The sequence below is a fragment of the Gossypium arboreum genome, chromosome 11 (assembly GCF_025698485.1).
Source record: "Gossypium arboreum isolate Shixiya-1 chromosome 11, ASM2569848v2, whole genome shotgun sequence".
NCBI lineage: Eukaryota > Viridiplantae > Streptophyta > Magnoliopsida > Malvales > Malvaceae > Gossypium > Gossypium arboreum.
In genome coordinates this window covers 131,579,725-131,596,277 of record NC_069080.1, presented here as the reverse complement: position 1 = coordinate 131,596,277, position 16,553 = coordinate 131,579,725, and the positions used below count along the sequence as shown (strand labels likewise).

Genomic DNA, 16,553 nt, shown 5'->3' with positions numbered 1-16,553 from the left:
ATATAGTTGTAGCGACATAAAATTTTGCTTCCGGTCGCTAATTGAGGCGATTAAAAAAATTTGAAAATGGAATTTCAGTTTTTTTAAAAAAGAGGGAGTCGCCATCGATCTTTTCTAGGTGTGATCGGACACCTAATAAATCATCTTTTCAGAAAAGAAAATTTATTCTTGAACAAAATGAAGGCCGAATTTGGGTTTACGCAAAAATTCAGAGAAAAATAGGGTTCGGGAGTCGGTTACACACGAGGAAGGTATTAGCACCCTCGTGACGCCCAAAATTGGTATCTCATTAAACATGTGTTGTCTTGATTTTCAAAAATACGAATTCAATTTGACATTTAATCGTGATCCGATTGAAAAATGAGAATTTTTAGTTCTCGATTTTTTAGAAGGATGTCCCGTTTTTAACGCGAGCCGATGAATTTCACCCAACATAGCGATGAAATCGATGACTTGATATTAAATCGGCATATTGCCTTATTTATTGAAATTAGTAAAAAACATGAACAAAAATTGTAACGCCCCAATTTTCGGGAATCCTGTGAATGTTGGCATAGGTTTAATTATGTTAGTGGGCCTCTAGAAAGCCCAAACTTAAGATAGAACCCGACAATTTTAGTTAATTTTTGTTCCATAACAAAAAGGGGATGAAATTATGAAATAGGACCTATGTGAAAATGTTTGAAAATGCTATAGGCTAAATTGAAGTGACCAAATAAATAGGAGTGCAAAATAGGAGGATTTGCATGACAAACCTCCCATTTTACATGAAGTGGCCAGCCATCATGTTGTTGTAGACAAAATGTACACTTGATATCCATAATTTATGGTACAAATTGATATAAATTGATAATAGGTTAGGTAAATGTTTCATGATAATAGGTTAGGTAAATGTTCCATGATAATAGGTTAGGTAAATGTTCCATGATAATGGGTTAGGTAAATGTTTCATGATAATGGGTTAGGTAAATGTTTCATGATAAGAATTTCATGTCTTTTGTATTAAAGAATTAAATGGATGAAATATGAAGTTTTATTAAAAGAAAAAGGGGTGAAAAGAACAAAGTTTTGTCCATCTTTGTTCATCATAGCTGAAAGTTAGAGAAGAGAAAAGAGAGGAGAAAGCTCTTGAGTATTTGGTCATTAGGAGGAGGAAAATTGAAGGTAAGTTCTTGGTACCTTGCTTCTATTTTGAGGTTCATGAGTTCTTCTTGATTCTACCTTAACTCTTGAAGTATATTTTGATTTTTAGTTGTGTTGTGAGCATTTAGTCATGAATTAAAATGAAGGAAATGGTTGTTGTTTCATGTTCTTTTGATGAAAAATGGAAGATATGTGAAGTTGAGCCAAACAAATGAGCATGCATGTGCCTTAGATGCTAAAGGAAAAAATCGGCTAACATGTTGTGCTTTGAAATGATGAAATGGAGATTATGCTTAAGTAAAAATCATAGATATGTGATGATTGATTGGTGATATACATGTTTAAATAACATGCATGCAAGATAGGTGTATGAAAGAGTGATTTGGTAATAAATCTGCTTGGGACAGCAGCAGTAACGTGACTTTGGAAAATCACCATAAATTGTGGGAGATGAATTAGAAGCTGAATAAATTATGTGATTAAAGATTATTGAGTCTAGTTTCAAATGAAATAAACAAGAACATATTTTGAATTCTGTACAAAGAGAAATTTGATTCGTAATGAAGAGTGGTCAGATTAGTCAAACAGTGAAACATGGGAAACTTTGAGAAAAATTTGGTATTGATTGGCTAAACCAAAAATTCTGAAAATTTTATGGATAGAAGATATATGAGTCTATTTTCAAGGAAAATTAACGGAACTTGATTTGGAGTTTCGTACCTCCATTTATAAATGATTTAGTGACTGTTGCTCAGGAAGACAGCTTGCAGTGAAATTATGATTATGTGGTAAACATTGACAAAAATTTGTTAATGAATTGCTTATTGTTTTCTTATAAGCTTACAATGATCTGTAGGTGTGGTTGGCCGAATATTGTAAGGGGTTAATACGTAGTTTGTATTTGAATAGTTAGATTAACGTGCTAGTAATCCAATTGTAGGCGGTTCGTGTGTGGATCTAAATCAAAGATATCGTCGCATAAGCAGTGTGTAACTAACACCCTCTTTCTTAGTCTAGATCGGCAAAAGTCAAAAAGCGAAATGCTGAAAGCGGTATTTTGTAGATTTGCGAGTGTGCGAATGCTCGTGAGGTAAATCGATTAATGTTTTTGGTAAGCTGCAATGTTTGACTGCAAAGTGCATGATTTACGTGCCTCGATATTTTTGGGCTTAATGGGCCAAAATTGGAATGATGGGCCAACGGGCCAATTCGGTAAGAACCCTCGGTAGTGATTACATTAGTGCGTGAAAGGTAGGAATATGCATGAAAACCCTAAAATGGATAAATTCTGAAATACCTTTAAAAGTGGAAATTTTACGTTTACCCCGGGAGATAAATTACCGAAATACCCTAGGGTTAAATTGACCTAAATGCATGTTTGATTGTTGTTATTTCTTGCATGCCATGTTGTTATTATCGATGCATGGATGGGATATTGATGGAGGAAATCTGAAAGTGGCTTGTCCACGTCTTGGAGGCTTTGCCTCAATTCTTTGATAACTTAGCAAGCAAATTTGCAAATGTGGAGTGTTAAATTTGGGTGGGTTGAGCTATTCCCACATGGAGTGTATGGCTGGTGCGGGTGGAGTGTAGTGGTTGGTGGGTTGAGTAGTCTCCCCAAATGGGCTTGCATATGTTTCTTGATGTTGCATGTATTTTGAAATGGGCCTATGGGCCATCTTATTATCTGAATAAGGGCTAAGGCCCGGTTTATTATAATCTGAAAATGGCTCGCCCGATACCACTGTTACTGAATGGGCTTAGGCCCAATAGGCTTGAGTGACTTGGGCTTTGAATGGGTTTTCCTTACACTGAGTTTCCCAAACTCACCCCTTTTATTTTCATCCACGCAGAAATCCCCAACCATAGTGGGCTTGGAGTCGTGAGGGAATTGAGTGGCCACCCGCTCGAAAGTTTGATTTTCTTACGGTGAACTGGACATCCTTTTAATTACGTTTGAGGTTTTAGGCTTTTAAATGTAATAAGGCCGCTTATTTATTTTTGATGGTTTTTATATGTTTTATTAAGATAGATAATATTTATTTTAAGCTGTTGAAATTGGATAGCTTTAGGCGCGTTTTCAAAAACAACAGTTGATTTCAAAATAACACGACAACAAGCAAAGCTTCCATAATGAAAGTATTTTCCAAAATTAAAATTAATCACTTTTCCTAAAATGACTTAATCAAATCGGTTTCCTAGAAATATCCATGACGTTAAGGTGTGGCAATGGCGGTGTGCATGTCTAGGATTGGATCCGAAGGAGCTTGGTATAGCGATCGATGGACTCACCACCTCTTTTCCGATTTCCTACGGTGCCTGACTTCCATTCACTTTAACCTATAATGAAATTATCTTTTAAAACACTAAGTAAGTTTTTTCTGGTTCAACAATATAAAATGTTTTGAATGCTTCGATCTGGCATGCCGGATCCGGCCATAACTTCTAGGCCGGGTTTGGGGTGCTACATTTAGTGGTATCAGAGCCTAGGTTGCAACAACTCGACTGTGGAATGGGTTTACAAAAACAAAGATTTTTGAAAGCGAAAATTTTATAAAGAATGCAAAAAACTCGATTTCCAAAATTTAGATCTTTAGAAGGTGGCATTCCGAATCTCCGGCTCAAGTCTGTAAGTATTACTCTGAACTCTTCTGAATATTTTTCTGAATTATCTGTCTGTACTGAAACCCTACTAGGATACTCTAGATAGGATTATTTTGAAACCATAGGAAAATCTGATAAGAGACTGAAACTATAGCTAAACTTCGATTCTGCGAAAACAAACTCGAACTCTTTATCGATTCATAAAACATACATAATAAACCTTTGGAATATTAATTAATGCATAAAAATTCGTAATCAAGATAATACGATATGAGTACAATAGGCCGTGGACGAAGCCGAGGAAGTGCTCGAGCGAGATCTTCGTCTTCGAGACAAATGCCTGCGGTGGATGCACCGGTACCACCGACAACAGAGGTAGAGTCTCATGACCGCGGTGCCGAGGATGATGCCCTATCACAGGAAATGCTTCGTGTTCTGGAAAGGGTTGCCTGAGCAAGTTTAGACAACGAAATTCAGGGATCTATTTCTGAATGACTTCGGGACTAACGGAACAGAGATCTTTAAGGCGTGTCGGTATAGCCCGAATGTGGCGAAAAATTGGTTGGAGGCCACAGAACAGATTATGGATGACTTGGACTGCTCTGAGGAGATTGTGAGTGGGGTATCTGTACTAAGTCCCTTGGGTCACTCGGTTAGGGTAGACAAACAATATAGGAATGTACCCTTAGAAACTCAAGGTAAGATTTTCCATGGAGATCTGATGGAGTTACCATTCGGAGAGTTTGATCTCATTTTGGGAATGGACTGGCTTGTTAAGTATAAAGCGACTCTGGATTGTGCTACTAAATGAATGGAGTTAAGGACCACAAAGGATGAGGAGGTTATGGTGATAGGTGAGCGAAGGGATTATTTGTCCAATGTGATGTCGGCATTAAGAGCCGAAAAGTGGATTCGGAAAGGTTGTGAGGTCTATTTGGCATTTGTAAGTCAGTCAGAAGAGGAAGGACTGACAGTGGATAAGGTTAGGACCGTAAAGGAGTTCCAAGATGTTTTTCCGGAGGAGCTTCCAGGATTGCCTCCGAATCGAGAAGTTGAGTTTGGAATAGACTTGTTGCCTGGAATGGCGCCTGTGTCCATCGCACCGTATAGGATGGCACCGAAGGAGTTAGTGGAGTTAAAGGCTCAAATTCAAGAGTTGTTGGACAGGGACTTCATTAGGCCAAGCGTGTCTCCATGGGGAGCACCGGTGCTATTCGTGAAAAAGAAGGATGGTACGATGCGGATGTGCATTGATTATCGCCAGTTGAACAAGCGGCGATTAAGAATAAGTATCCTTCGTTAAGGATTGACGATATATTCGACCAGACTTAGAGGAGCTTCGTATTTTCCAAGATCGACCTTCGATCCGGATATCATCGATTAAGGGTCAAGGAGGCGGATATCCAAAAGGCGACATTCGGGACTCGGTATGGTCATTACGAGTTTTTGGTTATGCCATTTGGACTAACGAACGCTCCTGCAGCGTTTATGGATTTGATGAATCATGTGTTCCAACCATTTTAGATCAATTCGTAGTCGTCTTTATTGACGATATCACGGTATATTCGAAACTAAAACAAAACATGATGAGCATCTCCAGTATAGTCTTTGTAAGTATTAAGGGAGAAGGAACTCTTTGTGAAGTTCAGCAAGTGTGAATTTTGGTTGAGGGAGGTAACTTTCTTAGGACATGTCGTCTCTGCTGAGGGGATTAAAGTGGACCCTCGGAAAATTAAAGCGATTTTGGAATGGAAGCCGCCTAGGTCAGTGTCAGAAATACGGAGTTTCCTAGGACTGGCAGGATACTACAGAAGGTTTGTAGAATGTTTTTCTGTGATGGCAGCACCTCTGACAAAACTCATAAGGAAAGGAGTACCATTTGTATAGACTAAGAAGTAGCAAGAAGCTTTTGAGAAGTTGAAGAAAGTTCATTGAAACACTGTGTTAATTCAATGAGTCAGGAATGATTTTCTTGTGTACGATGGCGCATCACACGTGGGTTTGAGCTGCGTGTTAATGCAAGAGGGTAAGGTGGTTGCATATGCATCACGATAGCTTAAGCCTCATGAGGGAAACTATTTGACTCGTGATTTAGAGTTGGCGCGATGATATTTGCACTTAAGATTTGGAGACATTACTTGTACGGAGAAAGGTGTACTATATACACCGACCATAAGAGTCTTAAGTATTTGTTGACTCGAAGGAGCTGAACCTTAGGCAAAGGAGATGGATTAAGTTGCTTAAGGATTATGACTGATTCGATCGAGTATCACCCAAGCAAGGCTAATGTGGTAGCCGATGCTCTAAGTCAAATAGAGTCAGATCTCGATCCGAGAGCAATGTTTGCTCGTCTGAGTCTCATATGATGATAGAAGTCTGTTGGTGAGTTGCAAGTGAGGCCAACCTAGGTGAATCAGATTAAGGAAAAGCAGGTTGAACGATGAGTCTTTGGTCGCTCGTTTTCAACAAGTTAAGGAAGGAAACTTCGAGTTTGGGAGCGGAAGAGGCGATGCAACAACAATACCCCATCTGTTTGGATTAGGTAAATTTCGAGGACGAAATTTCTTTAAGGAGGGTAGAGTTATAGCGCCCCAATTTTCGGGAATCTGTGAATGTTGGCATAGGTTTAATTATGTTAGTGGGCCTCTAGAAAGCCCAAACTTAAGATAGAACCCGACAATTTTAGTTAATTTTGTTCCATAACAAAAGGGATGAAATTATGAAATAGGACCTATGTGAAAATGTTTGAAAATGCTATAGGCTAAATTGAAGTGACCAAATAAATAGGAGTGCAAAATAGGAGGATTTGCATGACAAACCTCCCATTTTACATGAAGTGGCCAGCCATCATGTTGTTGTAGACAAAATGTACACTTGATATCCATAATTTATGGTACAAATTGATACAAATTGATAATAGGTTAGGTAAATGTTTCATGATAATAGGTTAGGTAAATGTTCCATGATAATAGGTTAGGTAAATGTTCCATGACAATGGGTTAGGTAAATGTTTCATGATAATGGGTTAGGTAAATGTTTCATGATAAGAATTTCATGTCTTTTGTATTAAAGAATTAAATGGATGAAATATGAAGTTTTATTAAAAGAAAAAGGGGTGAAAAGAACAAAGTTTTGTCCATCTTTGTTCATCATAGCTGAAAGTTAGAGAAGAGAAAGGAGAGGAGAAAGCTCTTGAGTATTTGGTCATTAGGAGGAGGAAAATTGAAGGTAAGTTCTTGGTACCTTGCTTCTATTTTGAGGTTCATGAGTTCTTCTTGATTCTACCTTAACTCTTGAAGTATATTTTGATTTTTAGTTGTGTTGTGAGCATTTGGTCATGAATTAAAATGAAGGAAATGGTTGTTGTTTCATGTTTTTTTGATGAAAAATGGAAGATATGTGAAGTTGAGCCAAACAAATGAGCATGCATGTGCCTTAGATGCTAAAGGGAAAAATCGGCTAACATGTTGTGCTTTGAAATAATGAAATGGAGATTATGCTTAAGTAAAAATCATAGATATGTGATGATTGATTGGTGATATACATGTTTAAATAACATGCATGCAAGATAGGTGTATGAAAGAGTGATTTGGTAATAAATCTGCTTGGGACAGCAGCAGTAACGTGACTTTGGAAAATCACCATAAATTGTGGGAGATGAATTAGAAGCTGAATAAATTATGTGATTAAAGCTTATTGAGTCTAGTTTCTAATGAAATAAACAAGAACATATTTTGAATTCTGTACAATGAGAAATTTGATTCGTAATGAAGAGTGGTCAGATTAGTCAAACAGTGAAACATGGGAAACTTTGAGAAAAATCTGGTATTGATTGGATAAACCAAAATTCTGAAAATTTTATGGATAGAAGATATATGAGTCTATTTTCAAGGAAAATTAACGGAACTTGATTTGGAGTTTCGTAGCTCCATTTATAAATGATTTAGTGACTGTTGCTCAGGAAGACAGCTTGCAGTGAAATTATGATTATGTGGTAAACATTGACAAAATTTGTTAATGAGTTGCTTATTATTTTCTTATAAGCTTACAATGATCTGTAGGTGTGGTTGGCCGAATATTGTAAGGGGTTAATACATAGTTTGTATTTGAATAGTTAGATTAACGTGTTAGTAATCCAATTGTAGGCGGTTCGTGTGTGGATCTCATCGACATATAAATGCATAAGCAGTGTGTAACTAACACCCTCTTTCTTAGTCTAGATCGGCAAAAGTCGAAAAGCCGAAATGCCGAAAACCGGTATTTTGTAGATTTGCGAGTGTGCGAATGCTCGTGAGGTAAATCGATTAATGTTTTTGGTAAGCTGCAATGTTTGGACTGCAAAGTGCATGATTTCTGTGCCCTCGATATTTTTGGGCTTAATGGGCCAAAATTGGAATGATGGGCTAACGGGCCCAATTCGGTAAGAACCCTCGGTAGTGATTCTGTTAGTACGTGAAAGGTAGGAATATGCATGAAAACCCTAAAATGGATAAATTACTGAAATACCTTTAAAAATGGAAATTTTACAGTTTTACCCCTGGGAGATAAATTACCAAAATACCCCTAGGGTTAAATTGACCTAAATGCATGTTTGATTGTTGTTTTTCTTGCATGCCATGTTGTTATTATCGATGCATGGGATTGGGATATTGACGGAGGAAGTCTTGAAAGTGGCTTGTCCACGTCTTGGAGGCTTTGCCTCAATTCTTTGATAAGCTGACGACAAATTGCAAGCTGTGGAGTGTTAAATTTGGGTGGGTTGAGCTATTCCCACATGGAGTGTATGGCTGGTACGGGTGGAGTGTAGTGGTTGGTGGGTTGAGTAGTCTCCCCAAATGGGCTTGCATATGTTTCTTGATGTTGCATGTATTTTGAAATGGGCCTATGGGCCATCATCATTATCTGAATAAGGGGCTAAGGCCCGGTTTATTATGTCTGAAAAGGGCTCGGCCCGATACCACTATTACCTAAATGGGCTTAGGCCCAATAGGCTTGAGTGACTTGGGCTTTGAATGGGTTTTCCTACACACTGAGTTTCCCAAACTCACCCTTTTATTTTCATCCACGCAGAAATCCCCAACCATAGTGGGCTTGGAGTGTGAGGGAATTGGAGTGGCCACCTATTACGAAAGTTTGATTTTCTTCGGTGAACTGGACATCCTTTTAATTACGTTTGAGGTTTTGGGCTTTTAAATGTAATAAGGCCGCTTATTTATTTTGATGGTTTTATATGTTTTATTAAGATAGATAATATTTATTTTAACTGTTGAAATTGGATAGCTTTAGGGCGTTTTCAAAAACAACGATTGATTTCAAAATAACACGACAACAAGCAAAGCTTCCAATGAAAGTATTTTCCAAAATTAATCACTTTTCCTAAAATGACTTAATCAAATCGCTTTCCTAGAAATATCCATGACGTTAAGGTGTGGCAATGGCGGTATGCATGTCTAGGATTGGATCCGAAGGAGCTTGGTATAGCGATCGATGGACTCACCACCTCTTTTCGATTTCCTACGGTGCATGACTTCCATTCACTTTAACCTATAATGAAATTATCTTTTAAAACACTAAGTAAGTTTTTCTGGTTTAACAATATAAAATGTTTTGAATGCTTCGATGTGGCATGCCGGATCCGGCCATAACTTCTGGGCCGGGTTTGGGGTGCTACAAAAATCTTTAAAGTAGTGAACAACAAAATGATATAAAATGGGCGGGAAACAAAAAATAAAAGAGTTGAAAATACATCGAAGCAAATAATAACTATAACAAAATATTAAAACAATGACAATATATGCGATATTAAACATGATAATAATATTATTAAACACGAAATAGAAACGAACATATATATATAAACATATAATAATGAGTAGAGTGGCGTAAACGTAATATCAAAAATACTAATAGTACTATATATATATATATATATATATATATATATATATTAAAGTATATACGTAATAATAGGAATGAAAAGTATTTACATAATAGCATTGAAAATATGTACATACTACATATAAAACAAGAATATTAAAATATACATAATATAAAGTTAACAGTGGTATATGCAAATATATACATAATATCTATTAAAAGAATATACACATAATATATATGCATGTCAAAATATTAATTGAAACTAAAACTAATGCTAATAATAGAAAAAACTAATAATATAATATAAAATAAAAATGAGAAACAATTGTAATAATACGAAGATCAGTAATAATAATTATAATGAAAGTAAAAGTAATACTAAATATGACAATAGTAATAATAATAATAATATTCAATAAATTAAGTTAATTAGTAATAGAGTAATAGATAAATCATGAAAAGGGAAGTGTATAATATAATAATAATGTTAAAATAAGGTAACTGAAAATACTATTATATAAATACATATATATATATATACATACATATAACAAAAATATTCACTATATTAACAATGATAATAATAATAATAATAGTAATAATATTAAAATACAAAAAAAGAATAATAAAATATAATAAAAATAATAAAGTAATTAAAATCATACTATATATATAAATATATATACACATAGATAATAAAATATACACTACTATATAATAAATATAATAATAATATTGAAATACGAAAAACAAATACAACAAAAATATTGAAATAAAGTAATGAAAATAAGACTATGTACAAATATATATATACACATATATGATAAAAAGTATACACTATTATATAATATTAATAATAGTAACAAAAAAGCACGTATAATAAAATATTAAAATAAAATAATAAAAATAAGGCTATATAAATATATATACATGTACGTACATAAAAACCATATACACTCATATATATAATAATATTGTAATGCAAAAAAGCAAATATAACAAAATATAAAAATGAAGTAATAAAAATACTACAATATATATATACATACATAATAAAATATATACTAATATTAATAATAAATATAATAGCATACTACTAATAATAACAACATGAAATTAAAGTAACTAAAGGTAATACCATATATAAATATATATATATATATAATGAAAACATACACTAATATATAAAAAGATAATAATAATATTAGAAATATTAATAATAATATTTAATAAAGAAACAAAAATAAATAAGAAAGGACTAAAATTGAACTAATAACAAAGTTTTGGGGCAAATTCGAAATAAAAACAAAAAGAAAGGACTTATTTGAATGCGTGTGGAACAATGGAGGGCCTAAAGTGCAATAACCCCCCTTTTTAAAACACACAGCATCATCTAGGGTCAAATTGAAAGGCGCGATAAATTATAGGGCCAAATTGAAAATCTATAAAAACTTAATTGCAAAACCATAAAAAACTAGAGGGGCTAAAAGTGAAATTATCCCCTCCAATGAAAAACACGCGGATCATTGCTGGAGCGAGTCGGATCGGGTCGGGTTAGGCAAAACGACGTCGTTTTGGGGTTTAATGGCCAACCCCAAAACGACGTCGTTTTTGGAGGCTATTTAAATCCGATTTCTTTTAAAAAAAAAAACATTCTTCCTCTGTTCTAAAAAAAATTTCTCTTCTCCTCTCATTTTCCTCTGCAGAGACCCCCCACGCCGGTGAAGGCTCCGGCCAGTCACCACCGTCAGCAACGTCGCCGGCTACCGCGCACGGTGGCCGGAAATTAAAAAAGGTAATTTTTTTAATTATTTTATTATTTTATTATGTTTATATATAAATATGTATATACTGCTTTTTTGAAAAAAAAAATAAGGAGAAATATATGTATGTATAATCGAATACCGAAAATAAAAAGGAAAAGCGATGAGACCTTAGCCTTTGGAATCTGTTTTTTTTTTCTTCAATGCTTGCTGGATTTTCTTTGTTGTTTTGAGACTATTATGTGCTAAAAATGAGATTTATTGTTTTATTGCTTCCTCTAAAAATCTCCCCTTTACATGATTTTTGAATGGCCTTTTTATAGCCGTCCTTTTACAAGTTGTTGTTTTTTTAATCTTTTTATCACTTCTGTTGCAGGTGGATGAGGTCAACGGTGGCAGAGTTGGTGGTGGCAGGTGGAGCAGGTGGCTGACAAGGCTAGGGCGGGGGCATGGTAGAGGCAGTGTCTAAGGGGCTAGGGTTTTCTGATTTGTTTTGTGTATTAAGGTTTTGGGCTGGCTTAGTGGGCTTAAGATTTTTAGTTATTTGGGTATTTTAATTTGGGTTAGGGTAGGTTAGTTGTAATGTACTTGGGCTGGGAAAATTTTGGGCTTCTACAATGGTTTTATGAATTTGGGTTAGAATTGTATCTGGGCTAGTATAGGTTCTTTATTTGGGCCTGAAAATTTGTAAAAGGACATTGATGATTTATCTTAATTTATTTTTGTTTTTGTTTATTTTTATTTTTGGTTTTTCTCTAACAAGCCCGGAAATGGGCCAATTACACCCAATATTATAGATGGAAAAACAGATGGTATTTGCATGGGCAATGATATTTTGCTTACTACTCCAAAACTAGTAAGTTAGGTGGTCGGATGGAAAAGAAGACGCGACTCCGCTTCTTCTACCACGATATTCCCAGTGGCAAAAATCCTACTACGGTCCTGTTAGCTGAGGCCAACATCACCCAGAATTTCTTTTCCCCATCCCCATACAGCAGCTTGTATGCAATGGATGATCCCCTCACTATAGGGCCTGAACGAACATCCACCACCATCGGAAATGCTCAAGGGTTCTACATAGCATTAAGTAGAGATCCTAACAAGTTCACTGCAGTTTTTTACTACTGGCAGGTTCAATGGAAGCTCCTTCAGTTTGTTCTCACGATATCCTCCCACTGATTTTGTTCCTAGCCCCGACACAATTTGTGAAATGGTGATAGTCGGAGGGAGAGGTGCGTTTAGGATGGCCAAAGGGTTTGCCCTATTACGAGCCACTTCTTATAGCGCCAAAACTGGAGATGCGAGTCTCGAGATCAATGCTACTTTGTACCATTACCAAACCCAATTGCAGAATATTGAAATTCATAATAAGATCAATAAAAGAGTATATTCCTAATCCGCAAACCAATTAGTATTGCCACAACATTTGTTAAAAAATCGGGATCATTTACTCATGTGTTATTCTTCACTTTGGGGTGTAATTTTAATTTGATATTTAAAAAGCTCCAGTTTGGTGTCTATAGGCACTCAATAAAACCTGGGAAAAATATTCCAATACACATTAATCCATCATTTAACATATACTAAAATCATTCAACACAAGGTGCCTTAATTTGGCATCAAAATACTTCAAACATTTTAGTATAAGTATAGCTTACCTACCACTCTTTCCATCATTCATAACCACTTATAAAACTATGTCATTTCCAACTTCCATCCATAGCCTTGCACCATTAACCAAGACATTTCATACCAACATTTTAGCCATGTCCTAGACCACCAAATTTGCCATACAAATAATACATGTATGATCTAGCAATTCAACTTTAAATTCATACTTCCACATAAGTGTTACCCATCCAAAATTTCCATCCAATATAACATGTATATTAGCCCTATATACATATCATTTCTAACTTGTAACTTTCTCAATCATTCTTATTTGTATAATCATTCCAAACAACCAACTCAATAACGCACAAATTAGAATAAACCATACCATTTTACTTATCATATTACCATTTCACTTATATAACTATTCTAAACATGGTCAAAACATACCTATACCAACAAGGTACTAATCATTCATGCCACATTTCCATTCTAAACTTATATAATTCTAGCATATCATCTACCAACATTAAAACATATAATTTATACCAACTACCATGTATCTATTCATATTTTCAATACAATTAATATATTTGCCATTAGGGGTGAGCGTTCGATCGAATCGAATCGAATCGAATGAAAAAATTTCGAGTTAATCGAGTTGACAAATCATATTTTATCATCCTAATTTAATTTGAAATTTTCTCGAATCGAGTCGAGTGAGATGGAATTCAAATCGAATCGAATCAAATATATTTGTTCGAGTTAAATTTTAAAAAATAATTTTGGGTCCTTGTAACCACTGTCACCCATTGCAATAAAATTTGTCCACCTTAATCAAAATTTTTATTAACTTTCATCACCTCATAATTTATTTATTAATCTTTTATATACGGGCTAACTTCTTTGCTTGCTTAGTTATTTCAATTATCTTCAAATTCTTGTCACTATGTATTTTAGAATTAAAAATATATTAAATGTAAAATGTGATTTTTAATAAAAGTTATTTTAAAGATAAAATGTGAAATTGGTACCAATATAAAATTTTAACATGAATATTTAATGGCATAATTAATAATTCAATTTTAATATAAGTATTCAATATGACTAAACAATTCAATAATATAAATAATATAAAATGTGAAATTTAATTAATAATATAAATAGTAGATATAAATAAAATTATTACTATTTATGTTTAGTGATTTTTTGGATAAGTTTGATTTTTATTTGAGAGTAAAGGGTGAGAAGTAAAATTTAGGGGAATATAAAAGTTTTGGGGATAAAAGTTAGAGGAAAGTAAATAGGGGGACTAAAATTTTGGAGGGAAAATATTAAAAAAAATTGGAGGGTGGATTTGAGGTAGATGGGAGGTGGGATTGGAAGGAAGTAAAAATTTTGAGGGGAAAGTGGGAGGGAGTAAAAATTATGGGGGAAAATAAAAAGTTTTGAGGGTTTTGGGGAGTAAAATCTTGAGAAAAAGTAAATGGGAGAGTAAAATTTTGGTGGGAAATAGATTTTGGGTAGATTGGGGGGTTGGGATGGAAGGGGAGTAAAAGTTTTGGGGGGAAAGTGGGAAGGAGTAAAAGTTTTAAGGGAAAAGTAAAAAGATTTAGGAGTTTAGGGTAAAAATATAAAATATTATAGTTTGATATTCGAATTATTCTAGTTATTCAAATTCGAAAACTCAACTCGATTCGAACTTGAAATTCGAAATTCGAAAAAAAAATTCGAGTTGACTCGAATAACTCGATTCGTTTAACTCAAAATTCAAATTTTTTTTTGATTTTTTCGAGTCGAATTGAATTTTGCTCATCCCTATTTGTCATATTCACTATTATTTTGTGACTTTCTCATTAATAAAATTTTTTTCTCTCAAAAAAATTAGTAAATTTAGACACACATAAAAGTATAAATGTAAACCACACCCAAGGTCACTCTAATTTTTTTTCTCAATTTACTCACTCTTAATATTATTGTTCGAACTAGTCACTGCTTTTAAAAATTCTATTAATCCACTAACGGATTGCTGTTGTAACAAATTAGCCAATTGAATAATGACACGTGACACTTTCTTTTGACTTTTGACAAAAACTTAGAAACCTCTTTATAATTAATCCAAAACATTTTTTCCCTTTCTATTCTTTTTGTAACTCAAAATGTAGAAACCAAAACAGGCATCTCAAAGCTACATATCCTTCACCATTTTCTCAACAATGGATCTATGACAACTATCAATGATAACCCACCATACATCCACAAATAGTTAAAAGAAAAATGAACATATATAAATAAGAATGGATGTATGGCATAGATAGGGCAAGGGCAAAAGCTTCAACCTTTATTACTCGTTATATGCAGGCAATTCGAATTTTTGGGAGCTAAGCCAAAATTCTAAACGTCTAATAGATTTCAATAATAACCTCATCTTTGTAATATTTAAAGACTTTGACGGCAGACCTACAATATTTTACAACATTTATTGATTTATTTATTTATTGATTTATTTATATACAAGCTAAACTATACCACAGGTTATACTGTCCCTTTTTGTATTATCTAACTATCATTTTCTTTAATTTGGTCGCCCAACTAATCAGTATATTTTTTTAGTCCATTTCCGTCAATTGTCAGTAACTCTCTGAAGGAAGGGTGATGTAGCAATTAAAAAATTGATAATAACAAATTTAGCTCTCAACTTTTACATATTATTTGGATTTAGTTAAATTCTTTAAAAAATTAACCCTCAAAATTTACCAATTGTCTCAATTTGATCCTCATATTTTTTAATAATTTCAATTTTAATTTTAAAATAATTGTTAGAATTTTTAAATTTTAAAATTAATTAATTGTTACAAATGGTTGTTTGTGTTTGTAGTTGATTATATAGGATTCAGACCTTAGATCTATTAAATCCACTTTTTAAAAGAGATTACTTGAATCAATTGATCTAAACTTCAAGTTTAGTTTTAGTACTCATACAAGAATAAAGGGCATTTCAAGCTTGTGTAATTTATTGAAAGTGTGCTTTGATGTATGATTGCGTTTAATTGTATGTCAATAATGCGGATGTTGTTATGTCTCTCGGGGTTTGAGTATGCCAGATTTAGTCCTTGTATTGATGCAGCTTACGCCATTCGGGAGGCGTTGTCATGGCTAAAGGCTCTGCTCTTCGACAATGTAGTCATTGGGTCTAATTGTTTGGCTGTTATGACTGCTTGGACTCCGCCAATAATTGATGCATCTGAGATAGGTGTATTGTTACATGACTGTTTAGTGCTGAAAGATTAGTTTAAGCATCGGTCCTTTTTTTGGACTAGTCGGTGTAACAACAAGACAACCCACTTACTTGTGTAAGCAGCTTTGTTATAAACAAACCACATGGAGTAGGATGTTTTTTCCCTTGCATCTTTTTCAAAGAATGTTGCAATTATACCATATGTTGATATAAATGAGGATTACGGATGGTAGGTTCAGATTTATGGGGTGGGGTGAGCCTATTGGCTCAGGTTTAGTAATTTGTCTTCTCCTTGTGTTTGCTTGTGTTTTGTG

General features: G+C 34.1%; 1 protein-coding gene across 1 annotated transcript; it reads left to right on the top strand.

Moving 5' to 3' along the window:
* The first annotated feature begins 12,263 nt into the window (after nucleotides 1-12,263).
* LOC128283977 (dirigent protein 15-like) lies at nucleotides 12,264-12,569 on the top strand. Its single transcript, XM_053021413.1, has one exon. It carries the CDS (start codon nucleotides 12,264-12,266, stop codon nucleotides 12,567-12,569), a length of 306 nt encoding a protein of 101 aa, XP_052877373.1.
* The last annotated feature ends 3,984 nt before the right edge of the window (nucleotides 12,570-16,553 follow it).

Coding starts and splice junctions, on each gene's coding strand:
- LOC128283977 (XM_053021413.1), top strand. CDS start 12,264: ATGGAAAAGAAGACGCGACTCCGCTTCTTCTACCACGATATTCCCAGT.